The sequence below is a fragment of the Pogona vitticeps genome, chromosome 2, assembly GCF_051106095.1.
Source record: "Pogona vitticeps strain Pit_001003342236 chromosome 2, PviZW2.1, whole genome shotgun sequence".
In the NCBI taxonomy this organism is placed as follows: Eukaryota; Metazoa; Chordata; class Lepidosauria; order Squamata; family Agamidae; genus Pogona; species Pogona vitticeps.
The window spans coordinates 132793832-132818570 of NC_135784.1; the positions used below are offsets into that span (position 1 = coordinate 132793832).

Genomic DNA, 24739 nt, shown 5'->3' on the forward strand with positions numbered 1-24739 from the left:
GGCTGGAAACTGTACCCATTATATCTAATTACAGGTGCAAATGGTAATCAGTTTCAGCATAATGACAGGAGTTGATACTGCCTATGAATTATTGAACTTGCCCTGGTTTGATTTGGTAACTGTCAGGTAGCAATTTGATGGGTGTTTTTCTGAATTCCTGAAATAGAATTGTCTTGCTTGTCATAACCCAGATTATCTCTCTTCGTGCAGAGCTCTCTCAGCGCTAGTACCTCCTGATGTTTTACACAGAAAGGAGGCTGCTATGATACAGAATTATCCTACTTAATCACTATTGAAAAGAAAGAAAATTCTGCTTTTGTGGCATTAAGGGAGACAACACTGTATTTCATGCTGTGTGTTCATCTGGGCTCTTTGCTAGCACGGGTCACAAGAAAGAATCATGGAAGGGGTCCATTCAAACCAAGTGCTTTTAAGGATAAGAGGCAGCAGTATCAAATGTGTGTTGGAAATGTGAAGCACAAGTGGGAAGCTATTATCATATGTGGTGGTCATGTAGAGTAGCGAAACAGTATTGGAAAAGAGTACATGCTGTGTTGCAACAAATATTGCTGTGTAAGGTACCATTAACACCAGAACTGTTTTTATTATGATACCTGATAATAAAGATAATAATAAAGATAATAAAGATATAATAAATATAAGACAAAGGAATATATAGTCATATACATAGTTTGGAAAAGTCCGATGGTACCGAACCAAGAAGATCTTATAGAGAAGATACGGGAAACAGCGGAAATGGACATTTTATCAGAAGTGATGAAGGACTGTCCTTTACAAAAGGCAACAGAAAGATGGGACTTATTCTACAAATGGACTGAATCAACAGGCAGCATATGAAGAGCATATATTGAAACGAGAACTTAAACCTGGAAGGCAGAAAATAGTAAAAAGAATAATTTGGAATTTTGATATGGCAATAGGTATAGAATGAACGTTAGTATGTTATTGTTTCTCCTCTTCCCTATTAACCTCAATTCCCCTTTTCCTTTTTGTCATCCCCTTGTTAATATATATATATAAAGATAAGAGGCAGCAGAAAGCAGTGGTGGCACAGACTGTAGGTGCAAATTGCTTTGAGCAAAACAATACACAGGAAGGAAGACAATGGCAAGCCATCGGGAGGGCACACAATATTAGTCATCCCTGTGTTCAAAAGTCTATTTCTAGAAACTACTGCTTGCTTCTAGAAACTACTGTTGCTACAAACTGAAATCAGGGATTTACGAGGTGATAAGCAAGAAGGCATTCTTGCTCATTGCCCCATGGCTCCTTCCAATCTACTGCACATGCTCCTCTGACAGTAATTTATCACACAACACAGAGCACTGTTGCTTGTTGCTCTTGACGGTTGTGATTCTTCAAGGAAACCTTTCTGCTGTCTTGAGACTGCCCACAATTCGGACTCTCACAGACACTAGGCACAATGTCATGTCCTATCTCCACAGGTACTAGGCAGCCAGCCTAGCATATAAGCAGCCCTCCGGGTCAGTTGAAAGTAGGACACCAACTAGTATTTAACAGGTAATTAGTTATTAACTACCTGTGATCAAACAAAGTTATGGTGACCCTTCCCAGGGTTTTCTAGGTATTGAATACTCAGAAGTGGTTTACCATTCCTTTTACTGGGGATGCTGTGGGATTATGCAGCTTGCCCCAGGGCCACACAGGTTGGCTCTCCTCCCGGGAGGCACAATGGGGAAGTCCTGACTTCTGGCTCCACAGACAGGTGCTCCAGCTCACTGAGTGATCCAGCCAGTGTATATCACAGATAACAAGTCACTTTTGTACAATAAATTAAGAAATTCTGAGCAATAATGCTTGAGAACTTTGTTAGGGTCACTTCTTGATAAGAACTTTCCAAATTTCACATATTTCTCCACACACTGCATGGAAAGAACTCAAGACTTTAAAAATGAAATGTAGAAGGAAGTGAAACTGGCAGATTTGCCCACCCAGACGAACTCAAATTCTTAGCTCCCTGAGTATCTAACCATAGTGCTCAGTTAGAAATCCAACTGCTTTTTTCTTTTTCTTTTTCCCTAAGAAGTTCCTAATCTCTGGGAGAGTACAGATGGGCTCCTTATCACTCTCTGGGCGTAGTTACACTGATGATTTTTATTGGTTTCAGCTCCATTTTTTAAAAAAAAATGGATGAAAGTCATGTGGTTTTTGTCTTATTGTACATGTTCACTTTTGAAAGTTTTATTCCCATGTTAAGTTGGGCTTCCTGAAACTACCCGTCTGATTTTGAATCATTTCAACTGCCAGTGGGTTGATAACACAGCAGTGCCAGACTGCATGATTCCTATACAGTAGTTGCAAATCCCGGTGCCTTGTCAATTCTTGCAACTGTATTGCCTTTCCCATTTGAATTACAACATTGCTTAGCAGGTTTTAAGTTTCCTTTGGGTTGCTTGCATTTCTTTTGACTGCATCCCTATTTTATATTATTTTTTAATTAAAAAAATTTTTTTAAGTCCCATAGCGCTGAATCTATATTTTAAAAATTAAAAAAAAAATTACATAGAAATGGTGGGATGACACTGCACTGCTTCCCATTTCTCTCCTCTTGTTTGAGCTCTGATTTGCCATGCTAGCCCTCCCAGTCTCTGCCTTCTTTAATGTCCCCTGCCCATGGCAGCCATAGCAGTGCCATTAAGACCCTTTCCCCTCCTCCAGTCACTTAGTTTCAGCTTTTGCACAGCACCTCTCTCCAAACTGAGGCCAATGGTAGCCTGGGGATAAAGCCTTGACTCCCCATCACCTTTGCTTTCTGTGGGAAGCCCTTTTCCATTTTCTGGTGAAGTTTACCTTTTCCGCCACAATTGCCCAGAAGGGCTGTTCAGCTTGGAATCAAAACACACAATCTTCCGAAGGCAGTGTTTTACCTTGACAGGGGTGTTCAGATCCATCAAAACAATTTATAATGAATCTATTTCATCATCATGTTAAAATGAAAACCCCCCGCAGGTGTCATTAAAAAATTTTTTTTGTGGCAAAACAACTGCAGGATTCTCTGTGTGTTGTGCAGTCCGGATTTTTCAAATTGATTTTAAAGACGCAAAATCAGATTTATAACCAGGTTTTATTGCTCATGTAATCACACTCTCTCTTACTCCCTTGGGGATTCAAAGTGAACTTTTAAGCAGAGAGTTACTCTAAACCTTCCTCTTGGGTGTGTGACTGGGCCAGTTTTATTTTCTATCTCATCTCTCTGGAAGAGAGAGAGAGAGAGAGAGAGAGAGAGAGAGAGATTTATGGGCAGTGGATCAGTAAATTTTGGAGAATTCTTACCCAGAAATGAACCAAATACAATTCCTACCCTTTCCCAGTAATAATGTTAAAGTTCTTGGCCCTTAACTGTCTTCAAAGGGTTTGTGTTTATCTGTTGTCTGAGTGTTCCACATAGCTACGTTTCAACCAGTTTTTGATACTTGTTCTTGATCAGCTGTTTCCTCAATTTTGCCTTTTAGCAATGCATTTTAAAAAATGCCTTTGATTCTCTGCATATGTATACTAGATGCTTTATAGTCATAGGCTCAAAAGATACAAGGCTTATGAAACATGGGATGCTATGTTTCATATAAAGAAGACCTTAAAGGGTGATTTTTTGTTGTTGTTTCAGTTTTTAAAAATTTAATTCGCCTCTGGAGGTCTAACAGCAACAGGGTTATTCTGCAGCAAACTGCACCATCTTCTAATCCACAGCGGTTTGTAAACAGACTTGGCTTTGATATAAGATGTCAACTCTCAATTAAATCTTGGCTTCTGCTGAGCATAAAGTGAGACCCAAAGGCGCCACCACGGTTGACTTTCTACTAAATTACATTTTGGCAATTTGTTCTAAGTTCAGAAGGTGTACCTGGGCACCAAGCTAAAGAGAATCTGGCATCAAATGATCAATGCCGTGATCTCCCCCTTTCTCCCACAAAAACAAAACTGGCAATCTTGTGACAGACAGATTTTTCAAATGCTGCAGCAGCCAAATGGCGAGAGGACATGGCTGATTTCAAACACTTATTTGCAGAGAAACTGGCGTTTTGTCTGTTCATGAAGAACAGTGGTGGTAGTGGCAATAATAATAATAATAATAATAATAATAATAATAATAATAATAATAATAATAATAATAATAATAATAATAATAATAATAATAATAATAATAATAATAATAATAATAATAATAATAATAATAATAATAATGGTGATGATGATGATGATGATGGTGGTGGTGGTGGTGGTGGTGGTGGTGGTGAAGAAGAAGAAGAAGAAGAAGAAGAAGAAGAAGAAGAAGAAGAAGAAGAAGAAGAAGAAGAAGAAGAAGAAGAAGAAGAAGAAATTATTGAATGTCATCCACGGGGGTGGGGGTAACTGTCAGGAGGTGAGAAAGAGCTTGTCTGTGAGTCAGGGCCATAGCCAGTCAGGAATTCATTCGGGGTCAGGCAGAGGCCTGGTCACAAGGCTGTCTAGAGGAAACAAAGCAATGCATAAGGCTAGCCAGGAAGAGACACTTGCTTTGCCTCCTGCTTTCATCTGCCCACAGTCTAAGTATCTGCCTTATACCAGCTGCTGTTAGACAGCTAGACAGCTACACAGGACTATGGAATATTTTGGCTGCAGACTCTGAATTTCCTCCTACACTGCTGAGTACTGGGAGGTCACAAATCTACCTCTGGGATTTTTCCTGTGTCTGGAGGGGTTGAGTCTCCTGTGGGCAGAGCACGTTCTCTCCCCCACTATCTCTGGGCTGTGACTCTTGGATGGAACCTCCAGCTCATACTCAGGATCTTCCAGCGACAGTAGGCATATACTCCAAGGTATATGCCTACTGGATAAGACATGATGACTATAAACCCAGTAACTAAAAACAAATCCTTCCCATAATGCCAGAGGGGCCCCCTGCAGATGATAAAAATCCTACATGGAAGTTATCTTTGCAGAGAAAAACAAGATTCCTGAACTCATCCAACCTCTAAATCCATATGCTGAGAAGTTGTGCTTAGCATCCATTAATGTGCACAATGCGTACACATGCACAGATTTTTCACTTATACAGAATTGTTATATGGAATAACCCACTAATCTTTTAAAATGAAAGTGACTCTTGTGGAGATTAAATAAGAAATGAAAGGGCCACACATGCTGTGGCAGCTTTTTTTTTTTTTTTTTTGGCCCAGGTTCTTATTCATCTGTCAAGATAAGACATAATTACAGTATAGAACTGAGTAGACTGAGGATCAAATTCAGAGCTTGGCACATTCAGTTTCAAAAGTAATCAGCCAAACATTAGAAATTGGGAAATTAACTCATGTCAATAATTAATTCTTTAGACTCTATTATCACATTCATTAAAAAACTGGCTTAATAGACTCTCTAGCTGGGGTATGTGTAACTCAATAACACAAACATCTATCTTTAGAAATCTATCCTTAGACGTATAAATAGAATTAGATTATAACACAAAAGAACTTTAGTTACAAGATAAATCAACCTACATTGTTTCTTTGGGGTTTACGAGTTATAGTATAAGACTATCAGGAACATCAAGGTTAGGAACTATTGTTCTATAAAGAGCTATTTGGCCACTGCCAGACTACTTTTTTTTTTAACTTAGTACTATAAGAAAGTTTCTTGAAAGTACTCTATCAGCTTTGTTACATGATATATCCAAGAGCTGCTGACCCAGCAGCATAAGTGCATTACAAAGCTGGGGTGATTTGCATGGTTCCTCCCCTAGAAGTCTCTGTACACAGAAAAGGAACAAGCACCTATTGCTGAATGCCTAGCTGAACTGCCCATGCCATGGGGTACCTGCAAATTTGCCTATTTGAATTAAATGCAAGTTTTTTAGTTATAGAGTTAGGCATCCTTCAGTCTCAAAAGACTATGGTAACGTGCTCTGTATGGAGGACTTGGAACAGCGTCTAGTGTGGCTGAGGAGGCCAATTCGAGAGTGACCCCTTCCACACTGAAGACAAATCCAATCTGTCCCCTGTCCAGCTCCCTGATTTTGCTGCTTTTGTGACTTCCTTTTTGCCTCGGCCTGCTGGACAAGGGTCTCTTCAAAATGGGAGAGGCTGTGGTGCAACGCCTGCCTCCAGGCTGAACGATCAGATGTCAGGGTTTCCCATCTGTTGAGGTCCATTCCTAAGGCCTTCAGATCCCGCTTGCAGATATCCTTGTGTTGCAGCTGTGGTCTCCCTCTGGGGTGATTTCCCTGCGCTAATTCTCCATGCAGGAGATCCTTTGGAATCCGACCATCAGCCATTCTCACGACATGCCCAAGCCAACATAGACGTCGCTGTTTCAGTAATGTATATATGCTACAAATTCCAGCTCATTCTAGGACTACTCTATTTGGAACTTTGTCCTCCCAGGTAATACCAAAACTCCGTTGGAGGCAACGTATATGGAAGGTGTTCAGCTTCCTCTCCTGCCATGCACAAAGGGTCCAGGACTCACTGGAGTACAGGAGTGTGCTCAAGACATAGTCTCTATAGACCTGGATCTTGGTATATGCCATCAGCTTCTCATTGAGCCATACTCTCTTTGTGAGTCTACAGAACATGGTAGCTGCATGGTAGCTGCGTTTATCCAGCTTGACAACTAGAGACAGTATGTCAGAGATCATTGAGCCAAGGTATACAAAGTCATGAACAACCTCCAATTCTTGTGTGGAGATGGTAATAGAGGGAGGTGAGTCCATGCCCTGGCCCATGACTTGTGCTTTAATGATTAATTGATGAATGTGAAAAATAAAAAAGTTGCATAAAAAGTAGGTGAGGTGATACAGCTCAGGACATATTTTTGAGCTGGAAAACATGGAGAGCTAAGCTGCAACCTTTTGAATCTCACAGTGGGCTGCAAATGTTATTTTGAAACATTACAATTTGAGGGTTTATTTTTACTATTTTTCCCCAAACAGTAACACATTTAACCTGAATATGTTTTAACACATTATTTCCAAGCTCTACAGATTAATATGACAAAAGAATTTACCATACATTCCAGTCATGGAACTTTTTATGGAGGTACTTCAACAATCAGACATTCAAAACATGCTTGTATTCACCTTCTGATTACCAATCATAAAATAAAGAATGGCTAATTGCAAGATACTGTACAAAGATGAGGAAAAGCAAACAGAAATCTTTCACCACTTTGAGAGATCACTATTTAAAAACATATGCTAAGTGTATCCTCTTGTTTGAACCTGGCACTAGTTGCATATTGGGGTTGCCTTCTAGATAGTTGTACACAAAATTTGGTTATCAAAGGAAAGAGACACAATCAGGGATGTGGCTAGAAGCACAGCCCCACTCTTCCTTCAATATATAATAGGAATGAAGCTGAGAGGCCCTCCAAGCAAGAACATTTGTAACAAACATACTAATAAAACCCGAGGAATGAATTTTAGAACATGATTTCTCCACAAGAATCTGAGCCTCCAACAGAAATCTTTGCTCTAAGAAGAATAATGAATACCTCCTGAACAAAACTGGGGGGGGACGGACTCAACCCAAATGTTATCAGCCAAGTAAACAGAAAATAATGCAATTGTCTAACAGTGTGTAACAGCAGCCTGGGGGATATTTTAACTGGCTATTTTCACAGCGATTCGTAATGTGCTATTCTCCCAAGCATAGCCTGAAATATATAATTTTCCATCATATTCCTGTACATTTGACTTTAATATAATGATGCCTTCTCCCTTCACTACACCAGAATATTGGCTGTATTAAATTGCTTGTGTAAGAACCATTTTTTGAAAATGTAAAAGCTGAAGTTCAGGCAAATGACCTCAAAGAAGCGCCTCCCTGTCTCTGCCTGTCGCCTTTCACCTCCTGGCAACAGCTGCAATTCATCATGGGGACAATATTCCCAGCGTCACCTTTCCCTGAGGGCTGCAATTTGTCTTTTTGCTTCACACGCTTCCTTGGCTTCATGCAACTGCCCTGTTGTCACCCCTCTCCTTGTGGTGAGAGGCACTGCGTGTCACAAGAAAAATGGTGAACACTTGCTATAATTATCTTCCAGAACAATAGCTTATGCTTCATAGCTGCACCAAATACATAAAGGAATAAACCAGGCCAGCATAATAATAATCCACAAAGAATGGGGCCCTCCAGCTATTTATGGTGGCCTAGCCCATGAGAACCTCTCTTGACCTCCTATTTTGCCTTCTTCCTGGACCTATTAAGACACGGTGAAAGTTCTTAAGCATCTAGCAAAATGCTGCATGCCTTTTGGACTGGGTTTGCTTGGCAGGCCAGAAATTAGGCAGGTACAAAGATAATGGTTCTGAGAATCACACAGGATGCTAGGAAAATGTTTATAACATCATTTTATTTTATTATTTTTCTGGTCAGTAGAAACTGCAAACTCGCCCAGGCTTGTCTGATCAGAAACCTACCCGGTCAGTCACAACCACTAGTATACCCAGTTATACATTGACTATTTGTTGTACAGTCGTGCCTTGCTTTACGATTGCCCCGCATTATGACAAAACCGCATTACGACAATCTTTTTGCGATCGCAAAACAATGGTCTAAATGGGTTTTTTTCCACTTTGCGATGATCAGTTCCCTGCTTTGGGAACTGATTCTTCGCAAAACGACGATTTTAAAACAGCTGATCGGCGGTTTCAAAATGGCCGCTGGGTAAACAAAATGGCTCCCCGCTGTTTTCTGGGACGGATTCCTCGCAAGACAGGCAGCAAAAATGGCTGCCCTATGGAGGATCTTCACTGGACAGTGAGTTTTGACCCCACTGGAATGCATTGAAGGGGTTTCAATGCATTTCAATGTGTTTTTTTCGCTTTACGATGTTTTCGCTTAACGGCGATTTTCGGATTATCGCCGTTAAGTGAGGCACCACTGTATTTGATAGGACTGGTGGAGGCTGTAACCTGTCAGACATCCTAGGTGAAAAGTTCACCTGGGCATGCTTAGTCAAAAATTCATTCGTTGACTTATATAGTTAAACATTAATTTATTTTCTGCCTATATGACAACAGCATAAGCAACACTCCATATGAGACAACTGTTTGAATCCTACCTGATAATTAGTGATTTAAAATTAACTTCCTCTGTTACTGATAAGAAAAGATTTAAAAGGTTTTGTAACTGCGCCAAGCAGCTGTACTCCTTTATTTTTGACTGGGTGTACCCTTTATAGTAAAATAAACTGTTTCAGTGCCTCACTCACTTTTTCTGTTTGGTTCCACCATTCACCATAACAATGAACCTCTAGTGTTAATTTTGCCATAAGGCAAGAGATTTTTTTTAATGTGTTACAGATGGTGTTGATTTATAAAGTCAAGACAATAAGATCTGCAAGCATACATGAGGAACTGTTTACTTCTTTGGATTATCAGCACTTATTCTATTTAACTCCAGAATCAACTCCTTTTCAATATCTTCCAAAAGCCAGTGTTTCCTAACAGTTGGCAGTGACAAGGATGGTGAATGGGCTTTTCTAGTATGTGATCATGGCTGAGGAAAGAACTCGAAAGAGGAAAGAGTGAAAGAAAGGCCCAGATGCAATCTAGAGAAGTAGTAGTTAAGGATCTCCATGAAGTTGTGGTTCTGCAACCATATCTCCATGATTCTAGATCAGAAAGAATGTCAAAAGAAAAAAATACTTTGGGTCTGAAGAAACGTAACATTTGTTGACTGTTCCCCTTGTCACTCCCTTACTCTCAAGTGGTGCTGCTGCAGGTTAAGCCGCAGAAGCCTCTGTACTGCAAGGTTGGAAGACTAGCAGTCGTAAGATTACATCCATGCAACAGAGTGAGCTCCTGTCTCTTGTCCCAGCTCCTGCCAACCTAGCAGTTCGAAAGCATGTAAAAGACCTCTGGGTAGTTTGGGCGGCATATAAATTGAATAAATAAATAAATAAAAATGCGAGTAGATAAATAGGTACCACCACGGTGGGAAGGTAATGCCATCCCGTGCCTAGTTGCGCTGGCCACGTGACCACGGAAACTGTCTATGGACAAACACTGGAAACAGGGATGAGTACCACCCCATAGAGTCGGACATGACTGGACTAAATGTCAAAGGGAACCTTTATCTTTACCAACCTTCGGTCCCCGTATGCATTTGGACAACAGCTGCCAGAAATCCTGGCTAGCACAGCTAGGGGTGAAGGTTTCTGGGAGTATGAGTCCAAGGACATCTGGGGATGCAAGGTTGAGAACCACTGTTCTAAGAGATGCCTGCTATGGTGGATTCCAGTTCACTTCCTGGTTAAGTTCTTGTCATTCAGAGGACAATCACTGTCATCACAAGGGAATATCCCAGCAACTATAGAACATCATGGAGGACTCATCCACCCACCAAGACCAGAGAGAAATGTGAATCTATGAAGGAGGAGACCCAATCATGGATACCTCTGACCCAGCCCTCTACCCCCTGCAACCTTACAATAGCCCAGGATTGGGATTCTGACTTCAGGAAGGGGACTGGAAAGCATCGGAACAGGTGTGTGCTGGGAGAAGGGAGACAGTGTCCATGAATCCAGATGATCCACAAGACCTTGCCAGCACCTAATTTCACAATCAGTGCCTGGGGACATTTAGTTGAGTTGTGGAGCTAATCTAAACTCATTATTGCCGATGATATCCAACTGCTCTGCGGAGAGTGGCAGAGCAAATGGAGAGAGGGGTAGCGGCAGCTCCTTGCTCTTTTCTACACTGTTACCACATGTCCAGCAGGGTTTGGGGTAGATTTAAGGCTCAAATATTAGAGGCTTCCATAAGCCAGCAGAGGACTGCTCTCTAAGAGGCTAGACTAACCTGGGTGGATGCCAGAGATTAGATGCGGAGTACATTTATAATGAAATAGGTCTTTCTAAGGTTCAGATGGTATTATTGATTGCATTATTCACCAATTCAATTATTCCCCTTCTAGTGTAAAATGAGGTGAGGGGGGCCTTCAGAACTCAGCCTACAGGCTGAAAATACTCATTCTGATGCTAAAATCTTTCTTAGAAAGAAGTCGCACAGAATTCACTGATGCTTACTCCCAGATAAGCAAGCATAGCTCTTTGGCCTACACCCCACAGTCTCCCTCACCCCCGCTCCCATCTCTGGAGTTTGTTTTTAATTTCCTTCTGTAACAGAGCAGTGATGCAAAGACAAAGTATCAGGGGAATCCAACAGCACAAGCCCGTAATAAAGCTTTTAAGCTTTTAAGATAGGTCAGTTTTTAGTCCTAATTGTCTCGACAGTACTATCCCTGTCCTTTGCAAAAAAGGAATGGAGGAATTGCGAGTTACTTTGTATTCTTTACCTGTTTCTAGGAGGTTTATGAAACAGCTTTTCGGAAGCAGCTCTAATGCATTGAAGGATTAGCCTTGGATGGTGTGTTTCCAGCATGCAAAGAGCAGTGATGGCAGAATGGGGGCAGATGGGTTGGGGACTGCTCCCACAATTACTACAAATGTTGTGTGTGCTGGCACCAGGGTCTTTTTTTTAGATGTTCAGTTAAAATGAAGGTGGATCTAAGCCACGTAATCTTCTGTTAGCATCACGACAGGAAGCCACATCTGGCTGTGTTTTCTTCCCTTTTCCGTGCTATGTGACTACAGATAGGGGTGAGGAAGAAGAGATAAAATTGATTTGTGGTTTTATCAGGGCACACTAACTTAACACTGCCAAAATAGTGCACAACTTTTCCAAAGTTGGTGACCCAAGTTTGCAACCACTCCAAAAAAAAAGTGTCCAAAATATGTACAGCAATTAAATCTGCACACAGATATGCATGTTACCGAAAAACAGGCGTAGGAACCCATAGATTATAAAAGTCTATACACCAGCTCTTTATCTTAAGGGAAACTGCCTGCATATATGTACATAATTTGAAAAAAGGTTTATGGGATATGTGAGAAAGTGTCCACATTTGGGGAATGGTGCCTAGGACAGACACACATTTCACTGTAATTAAAAAAACAAAAAAAAAATTCTGCCACTTCATGAAAAAGAAAGATGACAGAAGAAAGGTAGCTTTGGAAAACATGAGAAAATGATTAAAATCAGACTTGACAGATTTGTCCAGCCCTAACCAGGGGCCACAATATTCCTCACTTGGTATTCCTAGACTTGAACTTAAACCAGCTATGAGTTTCCCCAATATGAATATCCTCTAATGATTTCCAAGTCAATATGGGAATTTGCCTAGTGACAGGCCTGCTCCAAGTAGCTCACAAACTGTGGAAAGACATTAAAAATAACAATAACCAACCACTGAAACATCATTATCAAACAAAAAACAGCCCTGCAGAAAAATCCATGTACTTGCATTTGATACATCACTTGCCATTACATAAAAAAAAACCCCACATTATATTAATCACTGGTGCCTGTCCTCTTCCCCCACCCCCATTTGTACAATGCCTAATCATATAGACACACTAGACGTGGCACTATAGCAGTCTGAGTATCCCGCATCTTCTTTGCTGCTACTTATAGGTCTGGGAAAAACAAAAGCAAGTTGATAAAATATGTATCCTTTGGTACAAGAGAAAAAAGACTATTGTTCTCAGTCTTACACAGGAAAGGGACTGCATCCACACTGACAAACAGGCACAATTCCACATGAATACTCCAATGTAAACTTTATGAAAGTAAGTTGGGAAGAAATTGAAATGAACTCCAGTAGAGAAAGGGAGGTTGTCCTTTTCCTTTCAATGTGAAGCCACATGATTTGAGCCAAAGTTTGAAGCAGTCAGTTGCAATGTATGCACATTACTATTTTAGTGGCTAAAATAAGTCATCACCACCACCATCATTTACTATGACTACTGTTATGGTACCCAACTCACTGAGCTATCCATCCAAAATAAGTCATGCAGTATAAGAAGTAGACAAGCATTTATGAGTCCAAAATGCAGCTGACTAGGGTTGGTTACAGGGATCCCATACCACCCACCCCCCATTACAGAAGCTCCACAGTTACCGGGCATAATAAAGTGCAGGTTTTAACCTATAAATCCCTACATGGTCTGGGTTTCAAGCTACGTATCTCAAAGACTGTATCTCTGTATGAGTCAGCTCAGGTGTTAAGATCACAAGGAGAGGCCTTTCTCTCAGTCCTGCCACCTTCACAGCTGCGTCTGATGGGGACACAGGAGAGAACCTTCTCTGTTGTTGCTCCCAGACTTTGGAACTCCCTCCCACAGGAAGTCTCATCTTTACTGTCCTTCCACAAGCAGGCAAAGATCTTACTCTTCAGGCAAGCTGTTCCTCAATAACCAGCTACCTGTATGTGATTTTTAGATAAGATTGTTAAGCATTACGGCTTTGACTGGATTTTTAGTGCTGCTTGTGTTTTCCATTTTTGTTTTCTCCATTTCTTAATTTTTTAAAATTTGTTTACTTATTGATCTTTGCCTTAATATTGCATGTTAGTAATGTAACATGCCTCATTATTCATAATTCATAGTTTTGTCTTTTAATGATGTTTCATTGTTTTCAACTTTAAACATTGTCTTTCATTGTTGTAAGCCACCTTGGGTCCTTTTCAATGAGAAAGGTAAGGTAAAAATATTTTAAACAAATAAATATAATTAGATATGGTTTCAGGATGCAAGGCGGTAGAGTTAGGCGACTCTTGAAAGCGGCCCCTTTGTACATTCTATGGTGGCATATTCACCCCATGTTTTGCAAGTTCTGCAAGAGTCCATGATGCTTCACATCTGAATGTCTTGAATGTCTGAGGTAAAAATATTTTCCAGGAAAATGTACAACATCCAATGTAATAGGCTAAATTTAGCAGCGGTCCCATTGAAATGAATGGAGGTGTTCCTCAAAATGTGTATAGATCCCATTTATTTCAATGGCTCTGTTGTAGTTGAGACTCTGTTGGATTTAGCTCAATTTTCTGAGGTGACAGACATGAATTTACAAATCCTCATGTCAGACAAAGCCAACAAAGAGCCTTGTACAGCTCAAAGGCTCAAAATCCATGAGACTTCATATAAATAGTGAGAAATATATGGTCCACAACATGCTGCTGAACTGTAGCTCCTGTCAGACCCTGACCGTTGGGTATGCTGTTTTGGCCTGATGGGAGTTACAGTCCAAAAAGTGCAGAACAGCCCCAGCAGTCTTTTCTGCCATCATAATCTGGGTAGTGTAAGCCAAGGTATAAATGCTTCCCATTTCTGTTAGTTATTTATCTGCTGTCAGGTCGGAACTGACTTATAGTGACCCTATTAGGACTTTCAAGGTAAGTAAGATATTTAAGAAGCGGTTTTAACAGTTATATACCCCCAGTGAGTTTTCATGCCTGAGCAGGGAATTGAACCCTGGTCTCCAGAGCCCTCATCTATCACTCTATCCACTAAACCACACTGGGTACCCTCTGTAGTGTACTGAATAGAATAATGGACTAGGACTCAGGAGTCCTGAGTTCAATTCCCCAACTCTGCCATGGAAACTCACTGTGGGGTGGAACTTGTAAAAACTCACTCTTTAAATACCTCACTTACCTTGAAACCCTTATTATGGTCTCTATAAATCAGTTTTGACTTGGCAGCTCATAACAACAGGTCTAAGATGCCTTCGTTGTTTTTGCTGTGTAGGCTAATACTGCTGTCTTTCTAGAATGGATCACAGAAGCACACTTAATGGGGGGCTGGGAGTGATGATGGCTTCTTGAAATGCATTCACTTGGAGGTAAACTAATCTAGATTTTTGGACACAGAATATATGGTGGAGCTCTTATCCATCTGAAAAAATATCCCTTTTATTAACAGCTCAGTTGAAGAGAATTCCCTGACTTCTGCACTCACGACTTGCCAAGCCAGGTCCCGGCGTGAAAAGAGGCACCATTTGTATTATCTTTGTATCAACAGGGACACCCATCTCCCACCCAAAGCAAACTGTGAGCAACATAGAGATCAGCCCATTCCCCTTCCTGCTGCCTCTGGGAGGACTGACTTTAATGTTCTGGACAACTTGAAAGGCTTCTGCTGTGGGAGAGGTAAATATTCATGACAGATACATTTTAAAAGTCTTTGGGAAAGCACATCACCCAGCAGGTGCTGCATTTTTCAGAAGGTGCATTTCTTCACTTCCTAGTAGTATTTTTTTTTTAAAAAAAAAAAACATATGCAATGGTCTTGCTTAAAAGGGAACACCTGAGGCTCTTCCTCTTCTTGTTGAATTTCTTAATACAAATATTGTAAGTACTAATTATGAATAATTAAATTAACGATGACAAATTCCCTGACACATCTCAGCCTGTTAAGGACAGGGGAGGAAGATAGCAGGAAGCAGTGTTAATATCTCTGGATTTAGAAGAGATTCTACAGAGCAATATTTGAAAAAAATCACCCAGAAGCTAAAAGAGGCTTTCCTGAGAATGTCCCATGGCTGGTGGGCTTCGTTTTTGTATGTGCAGTCTAATGCCCCATGTTTGTAGGCTAGACACAGACATTACAGGAAATGTGTGGCATCTCCCCAAAACAGCCACTGTATATCTGGTTTATCCATGTAAAGAAGATTCGTCAAGTTCTTCATTCTTATTGATTTAGATTGTCTTGATGAGACACCTCAACAAGGTATTTTCAAGCACCCCTTCTTCCCCACTTTGTGAGATTCCTTGCTTCCAGGCAAGGGTGAGACAAAGGGTGCTGTTTTCCCCTCATCATCACTTCTATTACTTGTGCAAGCTGCCTCTTCTCAAACTGCCATCTTGCTTCACAGAGAGAGTGAGCACCCTGTGAGTGGCTAACTGTTTTTAAAGAGAGAGAAGGTGTGTGTGTGTGGGTGGAGGTAGGGAGATGAAGGGCCTGTCCAGACTGGTATATAAATAACTGTGTGTGGATCACTGCTGGTGTGGTTTGTTTCAAACCAACTTACAGCATTCACACCTGTTTCTACTTCAATTGACCCATCCCAACCCTTTAAGAACTGTCCCGCTCCTTTCTGGTATAGCACTGGGGGCTTCAGGTTTCTGGTATAATTCAGATTGCTTCTAATTATCCTGTTGTGTTGCCCATGCAGATGGCTTGTTTGCACCTAAACTAAGTTGTAGATGGCATTAACCAAGGAGACAACTCTGTGACAAATCAAGTGGGTTATGCTATCAAAAGGTACAATGGAAAAAAACCCTCCTCTATTTTTTTTAAAATATATTTAACTAACTGACACAGCAAAATTCTAATACCCTGCCAGATTGATGCATTGTTATTTTGATATGCCCCTTACTTTGTTTAATGAAAAGGGGAAAATGAAAGTCACCACGACCTGCTAAACGATGGCCATGGGACAAGGTTGGGAAGGACACTATGTTGAACCCATGGTCTCTACCACCACGAGGCAGCACCACCCCAGCAAAGCCTCAGCTGAGGGGAAAAGGTAGGAAAAAAGGGGAGGTTACTTCCCTTCATCTCCCCAGCCTTCAATCCAATGTTTTGTCCTTGCACCACCAACAAGATTCCTTCCAAGGCACGCAACTGCATGCATGTGTGTGACTCCACCTCGCTCCGCACAGCTTTCCTCACCCTCTGTGCAGGGATTGTTTTCAGTCACGGTGCTTCCCATTGCGATGCAACTCTACACGTGGGAGGCAGAGTCTCACCTGCACGCAGCAGCGAAATCACACATGCAAGAGGCAGAGCCCTGTCCATCAGGGCTGAAAGTTAGAGGGTACATTGACCACCACTGTCCCTGGGTGCTTGCAAGTAAACCAAGTAAACCTTGCTCACAAGTAAACCAGTGATCCAAAGACCTATGTGGACCTTCCTCATGAGAGAATAAACATCACCAGTGTGCACAGAAGGATCACACAATTGAGAGATACAATAGATTAAATATAAGAACTTCTAAAGTGTGAACCACACTGCTCCAGATTCCCCCATCTGGACAAGCCCTAACAACCCCTTTGATGGTCATTCTTAGAAGTCAATGCAACAAAGCAGCAGGCCATGGCCACTTTGGGCTTTACTAGCATGAAAGCATTATTTTTTGCATGAAAGTGCTATTCGTGCCATTTTGCTTACTATTAGCGGTGGGCATGAATTAAAAATGAAACACCAAATTCATTCAAAAATTGCTAATTTGTCAATTTGTATTTGTATGACTCAGTGCCCTCAATGAATACATATCAATGAATTGTGACTCGTCAATTCTTGGACATCTGAAATCCAAACTTCACCAAACTTGTAATGCTTGTAGAGAAGACTCAGAGGAAGATGCCTGGAAAATTTGGTGTCTCTAGGTGCTTTGGGGGGCATTTTATAGAGGTTTAAAGTAAAAAATGAATTAAATTGATTCATCAATTTGTCAGAAAAAATGATTCATAATTTGTGATTTGTCAACTTTGATGAATCACGGATCAAAATGAATCACCATTTTTTTATTTGTGCCCATCTTTACTTACTACACATAAAACATTCATACTCTTAACTCATTTTTTCTGAGAGCACCACAAAGCACCTTGTCCACTTGCCAACTGAGGAGAGTGATACTGTGGTTCTTCATGCTCACACACAAAGGCAAGACAGATCAGAATTTTCCACCCGCAATTTAGGCCATTCTTCACCCTCAGTAACATTGAGCAGAAATGTCCTGAAGTCATGCCATCACACTTCCTTTAAAAAAAAGAGTCATCACCAGCAACAGACTGTGCAAAAGAATGGGAACTGCACACCATTGAGATGCCATGTAACACAAGACATGCAATGTTTTAGAGCAGTGGTTCTTAACCCTTGTTACTCAGATGCTTTTGAACTGCAACTCCCAGAAACCCCAGTCAGGACAGCTGGTGGTGAAGGCTTCTGGGAGTTGCAGTCCAAAACTCCTGAGTAACCCAAGGTTAAGAACCAGTGTTTTAGAATGTGAGTGGAGAATGGCAACAGAGCAACTATTTTCTGTCACCATTACATGTTTATTGCCATGTCTACTTTGACCCTTGAATGCTTGCAGAAATTTCTTGAACAATGTGATTTTTGTTGTTTTAAATTTAAATCTAGTTGTTCTGTTGCAAAGGTGTACATCTGGCAAAACTAGAAACTGAAATGCCAGCAACCAGTTTGCTTAATGTTGGTCTTTGCTGTAAAATAACTGTATTTCGAAGACCTTTCTCAAGTGGTAGTTACAAGGCTCTTAAGCAGCCATGTAACACCAATGAATTATTTGAAGTTCAGCTGAGAAATGACCTCTCCCTCTCTCTCTCCTGAGATTCTCAGTTGTGTAAAGCTTTTCCATTTTTAAAAAACTCATTTTGAAGGTGACATTTTTTAAATGAAAGCATTGGTGAGATGCTGGCTTTATCTCCAGATTTGGGGCAGCAAGAAAAACTTAACTCAATTATTAACAGGACTCTGTCCAGATGATCTGGCCACCTGTCTTACAGTTTGTACGTGGGGGAATGAATTGACAATGTACTTGTGAAGAAATCATGATTTCCTATATTTTTCACTGCAGATACATGCAATCCACACTGATTCACAAGTTAGCATTGTTCTTGCTGAATGAACTCTCCAGAGCATTTTTTAGATCATTGATATATAGGCTGCATTTCTGTGCCTAAAAACATTTCTCACAATTACCTTAGTCCTCATAATGGCTTTAATAGCAGCTTCAAACTCCTCTGAATTATTGTAGTCTACTGTCCAGACGTGGGGCTTCCCTATGAAATCCTCTGCATAGGGATGCTGAGAGGAAACCTAAAATGCAGAAAGGAAACCAGTTATTTAGCTTATCCTGAAGAGAGACGGCATGATTGGAAGTATGTAAAAAAATAGTAATATGTTAAGACCACAAAGAATAGCAAACATTCAAGTGACTCCGTGCTCTCATGACATATCTCCCAACATTTTTTTTAATTCTGGCCACCAGAGGGCATAAGCAGGCTTTTCCTATTTTAAAAACTAATTTGGGGAAATGAGTGCACATGTGTGTGCCTGTGTGCATATGTGTGTTCAGGGCATACACATATGCACCATAAGACTGGCTGTTGGCCTCCAGGATCCAGGCTTGGATCATCCACTTTTCTTTATGTGTATGCAAGAAACAAATTTCTTATTGGAGTCTTTTTCTTGCTATCATTACTATAAAAAAAGTAAAAAGTAAAAAGTAGTCCAAGAGTTTTGAACATTGCTTTTTAAAAGTAATTGACTTATCAGTTGCACTTATCATTTCAAAGCCCTCACACAATTACTATGGCAGTTACAGTTTTTGAAAGTAACTATCAATTCTCAGAAGTAATTCAAATTTACTTTGTTATTGTGTGTGTTTTGTGCTGTTAAGTGCAAACCAACTTATAGAAACCCTAATAGAGCTTTCAAGGTATTTGAAAGCCCTATTAGAGACATTTAAGGAGTGTTTTTGCCAGTTCCGCACCCCCATGGCTGAGTGGGGATTCAAACCCATACCTCCCGAGTGCTAGTCTGTTACTCTGTCCACTCCACCACACTGGGAATCTCAGTGTTACTTTGTTATTACTTCTGACTCATTAAAAAAAAAGGCTTCTTTACTTTTGTTAAAAAATCTGAATTTGTTTTCATGTAGCAGCATGAAGCACAGCACAATCCAGCATTTGAACTATGACATATTTTAATTCCTTAATTCATTGATGCCAGACTTTTGTAACTAAAAAAGGTTGCAACTACACCATAAAAGGAGTGTGGCTATCCCTCGTTATGCTACAGTTAGGATGTATTACAGTGATGTTTTCTTGTTGTGGAGAAGAATTAATTACTTGTAACGATTTGTAACTATTTATTTCCATTCTCTGAGCAGTACTTCTTTAACCACATAGTAAAACACTACGATTATGCAGGGGTTTTTTAAAAGAAAAAATAAAGATACACTGAAAGAAGATATGCAGCTATAAAACATAATCTCAGCATCCTATCCACTAGAACACACTGGCTGCCTGAAGAACAGATGCGTATAGAATAGTGACAAGGTAACCTTCCTCTCCTTTAAATATCCCAGTCAACAAGACTTAAGCCAGTTGAGGCTTAGGCCTGTTTCCTAAAATCTTCCTCACTGATGTTTTGAAAATCAGACTTACCTCTCTCGAAGTAGGCTTCCCTCTGAAAAATTCATGATTGAGCGAACTATGAGGTGGGTTGAACCGAGCCTGCAGGAAGACACACCCATTCGCTATCGCTTCCAAAGGGGCGGGACCTTCATATGGGAAACCAAACCCAATGAAGAGCTGTGGGAAGCAAATGAGTCATTTCAGTGAGCCTCTTACATGACAAAGCAGCACAAAGCTGTTTGATGCACACCTTGCAGGAAGAAATAAATCTGAAAACACTTTAGAGCCCACCTTGCTAGAGTTCATTATGTGTCTCAAAATTTGTCATAGTCTAACCACACTTACTAGGGAGTAAACCACATTGAGTCTGGTAAGAGGTACACAGCTAGGCACTTCCTCTCATGACCCACTCCAAGGAATGAATAGGTTTGCATTGCCTACCTCAACATCAAAAAAGACTCTGTTCTAATTTGCTGCCTTTCTGACCTCAGAGGTTTTTGTCATGAGAAAAGGCTCAGACACAAAAAGGACAAAACACTTAGCACCTTCTTAAAAAGAACATGTTCCTTCAAGTGGTTAAAGACAGCTATTTGTCATAGCACATGGCTATTGTTAATGATGCAATCTGCCACTTAGCATGCTTTGTTTTGTGACAGGTCAGTGGAAGGTAAACATGGGCTCAATTTGCAAGTCTGATACTGAGGCATGTATCTCTGAGAAATACTGTTTTCAGAGGTGAGTGGGATTAACTAGAGTTAATGTACATTCCTTTCAACATTTAATTTGACCCTCGAAGCTGTCATAAGTGTGACCAACGCTGGATTGTGTCTTTTCATGTTATGAGATGTGGGGAGGAAAACAGAAGCAGATCTGTTAATTCTACCACCCTCATTTTGGAACTAAAAAAATTCCATCCAAAATGGATAAGGAAATGAGGAAATCATAGTAAATATATATATACATTGGAAACTTCTATATGTTCATAGGCAGAAAACAGAGAGCAAACAGTAATACATTCTCTGTTGCAATTACATGCTTCAGTGAATTCCTTAGAACCACTAGCAAGACAGCTTAAGGTTTGCAGAAACCTCTGACTCTGTAATTATGAAGAAGATCCATCTGTAAGATCTTCACTTATCTCTCTCCATAATGAGATTATACTCTTCCCAAGCCATTTCTGCTCTTCTCTTCTCTTCTAATTCTGTTATGCCATTTTCTTACAAGCAGTGGCCTCATCAGCCTTGCATTACCAACTATGGAAGCAAATCATTACTGTGCTTATGAGCTAAGCATATCGGAATAGTACAGAATGTCACCCACAGCAGGAGCGATGGATAGTTCTGTGTTGAGGGCCACATTTCCTTGAAGAGTGACGTGGTTGCCTTGGACTTCAGATTTGGGGTGTCATGAAAGAGCTGCCACTTGTTTGGACAGCTGTTCTTATTTTCAGAGATGCAGAGAGATAGATGTGGGGCTTTCTGCCCCATGTATCCAAATTACATGGCCAATTTGAACACTATGAACCTTGATTCGAGTTAGTGTTGGAACCATTGCTGCTCTTTTTCAGTTAACTAAATGCCTTGTTCAAAGATAATCTCTCAGCCAGTTAGTTTCCTATTGTTAAACTGAATTGCACAGGCATGAACTGGTCACTTGCTGTTCCTCTTTTGTCTCTTAATCCATCAATCAAATTTCCTATGCTTTTTTCCCCCATCCCACTCTCCCTCAGGGTCCCTCCTCTTGCATGATGTCAAGCTGAAGCCGTCAGGCTGCAGGCCTGCCCTGTCCCACATCAAGAATGCACTATGGAGTGCTCTAGTCAACAAATCCAACAAGAGTGTGCTCATCTCTCCAGACAAAAACTATACGGAGAACATGCCATGCAGGCCACTGAGATGATAAGGAAGCCCCACTGAGCATTACCTCTGAGGAAATATATGCACCTAACATTGCACCGCACAGGTATGCCTGTTAAATATGGTTCTTTTCTGTCACAACAATATGGAAATGCAGGGCTGGTATCAACACCTGCTGTTCTTGGGCAGCTGCTGGGAGCCTTGCACCCAAGCAGAGCCTCCCAGGATGCCTGACCCTAACCCTCTCTTTTAAAAATGTTCCTGCAGAGTGACCCAAGCAGTCCCAGGAGGCCGAGGGCCAAGCAAATGGGAAACATTCCCTTAATGCATCAACATCTTTATTGGATACTCTGAGACTTAAAATAGAAGGGTAAAGCCATCTGGGACGTTTTTGTCTATCACGAAGTAAGCTGGCCAGTGCTCCCTTCCTGAGGAAAAGGACAACTCAAACCTGGAGCCACACCTAGTAGGAGATCTTCAACTGATGGGAAGAAAACCAAAATATATGGAACAGACCTACAATCTGAGAATCTCCTGCTTCAGAATCTTTCTACAACCAAATGCTTAATGGATGCACAAATTCTCCCATTAACAGACATCTCCCTCCTCACATCAGTCATTTACTGTCATCAACCTCGCAGCTTTTCTGCAGATGTAGATATCAAGTGACAAGACTGGTTAACCTGATGCCCTCCAGATATATAGCACAGAATCTCTATCGTCCCGTTCTAGCACCAGCCTGAGAAAAGCTGACTTAGTATTTTGTCCCAGGATAACTCCTCCCCATGCAGTATTTCCACTGCCCCATTGCTTCCATATCATTGTCCATCAGCATGACCATCCCATCCAGGCCAAGCCACAGCCTGCTTGCCTCCATACATTAAGATCCTTTGCATGAAACATATCTATTCTAACTTTTGAGCATGAGGCATTCTTATTGTTGAAAAGGGTTTTCCTTCACACATATATCTATTATCCAGTCTTTGGGGGCTGAGGGCCCCAACAGTCTTCACCGATGGCAAAATACCTTGGCCTTTCTCAGCAGCTGCTGAAACTCATGTTGTGGCAGAAGGCCATGATTCTTGACAAAAGCCGGAACCTCAGGTGGCCGCTGGGTTTCATAATAAACAGTGCCGTGGATCTCCATGTATTTGTTAAGAATAGCTAGAAACTTCTCTTTGCCCTTGGAAAGGAAGGAAAGAGAAATAAAGTCAGCAGAGCCTGCTAAGACTCAAGAGGGCAAATTCTACAACACCACTCAGATTCCTTCAAATTGCATATATCCTGTTACAGTTCATCTGAACTTTCCCCAAAGAAACACAGAACCAGAGAGAGAGAATGAGAGAGAGAGAGAGAGAGAGAGAGAGATGCAACACAAAGAGAAATGATGGGACAACATCTGATGCAATAGTTATACAGAGTGGCTGGCAATCTGAGAATCTCCTGCTTCAAAATCTTTCCTCAACCTTGAGCTCTCTGGGTCACCACAGACAGGCTACTCTCTCAGTTCTATTCCTTCTTTAATAATGGGACAATAATGCTGGTCTCTCTTAGTGGAATGTTGCAAGGATTACTGTCAGAAGCTAGGACAGGAAAGAGGAATCCAGACATTGCTAAACTGCAATCCCAGTTATCCCTCACCATATACTATGGTGGCTAACGAGATCGAGGGGGCTCACTCATCTAGCAGAAGTGCATTGAGTGCTGATGGGGGAGAGCTACTGGTGAGAAGTCATGACACAATAGAAGTCAATGGCCTCTTGAACCTTAGCCCCCAGGAAACCAGGAACAGAGGGGGAACAGATTGCAAGAAAATAGATAGGTTTTCAAGGATTTGAAATGAGGTGTTATTCTGCAGCTACCCAGGTGCTTTTCCTTTTAGGAAGAGGCCTTGCATTAGTCTAATTAACTCTGGCACTCATTGGATGGTGCCTTTCAAGAACTGCACAGTCCTGTTAAGGACTTCATTATCACTCTATCAATTTAATAGCTTTGCAGATCAATACATGTCACACAACGTTTCCAAGCATGGATCTCTCTTCCTTGACAGCCCCAGTTCTATGTAAGAGGAGGAATACCCTTTTCAAGTTCAGCTGTGGTCAGCACTGTCCTCTGCAGAACAGGCTTCTTTTTATCCATCCTTCCTCTATTTCCATACTTTTCTCAGCAATAAAAGATCAAATCCATAGCCATATTAAATTGTGAGCGGAAACTCACAAGTGGCAATTAATCTCTGCTGTTTACAGAAACCCAGCATGGAAATGAAGTTCTTCAGAGCTAGAGAAGCTCAGGCACATTCTCCTGATCAACTCCCACACACTAAGGGGGCTGTCCTTTTAATGTTATACAACCATTGCAGTCAAATCCTGGATTCCCTGCGGCCCCAACACCTGGCGGGAGTAGTGGCACACACACCCTTACATACAACATGTGTTCTAAAGATGTATGTTTGCATATGCACAAATGCATGTATCGCATTTGAGTGTGCGCGCATATCACACACACACACACACACACACACACACACACACACACACACACACACACACACACACACACACACACACACACACACACACACACACACACACACACACACACACACACCACTTTCTGTTATTCACATGTTTATTATACATTGATTCCTTGTTTCGAACAGGTTGTGTCCTGAAACTGAGAAGCTGTATTGAGGCTGCATTTCCTTTAACCATAGTCTATCACCAGAGATGGCAACTGTACTGAAGCAGCATTTCATCTACGAAAGAATATCAGAGTTTCTGCTTCAAACTGGTGCCTGATAGAAATTCTTAAGGTCCTTCATTGCCTTTTTGATGATGACAGTTTGCAGGGTGGTAGCGATGG

At 41.1% G+C, this 24739-nt stretch overlaps 1 protein-coding gene across 4 annotated transcripts in view; it reads right to left on the reverse strand.

Annotated features, from left to right (window-relative positions):
• The window catches only part of MGAT5B (alpha-1,6-mannosylglycoprotein 6-beta-N-acetylglucosaminyltransferase B), a 228410-nt gene that overhangs the window by 11845 nt on the left and 191826 nt on the right, over window positions 1–24739 (reverse strand). For all 4 annotated transcript variants that reach the window (XM_072990466.2, XM_078385992.1, XM_072990467.2 and 1 more), the window contains 3 exons: window positions 22905–23060; window positions 20052–20198; window positions 18583–18699 (listed from right to left, as the gene is read on the reverse strand). In XM_072990466.2, coding sequence (XP_072846567.2) covers window positions 18583–18699; window positions 20052–20198; window positions 22905–23060 — 420 coding nt within the window. The remainder of the gene's footprint in view (window positions 1–18582; window positions 18700–20051; window positions 20199–22904; window positions 23061–24739) is intronic.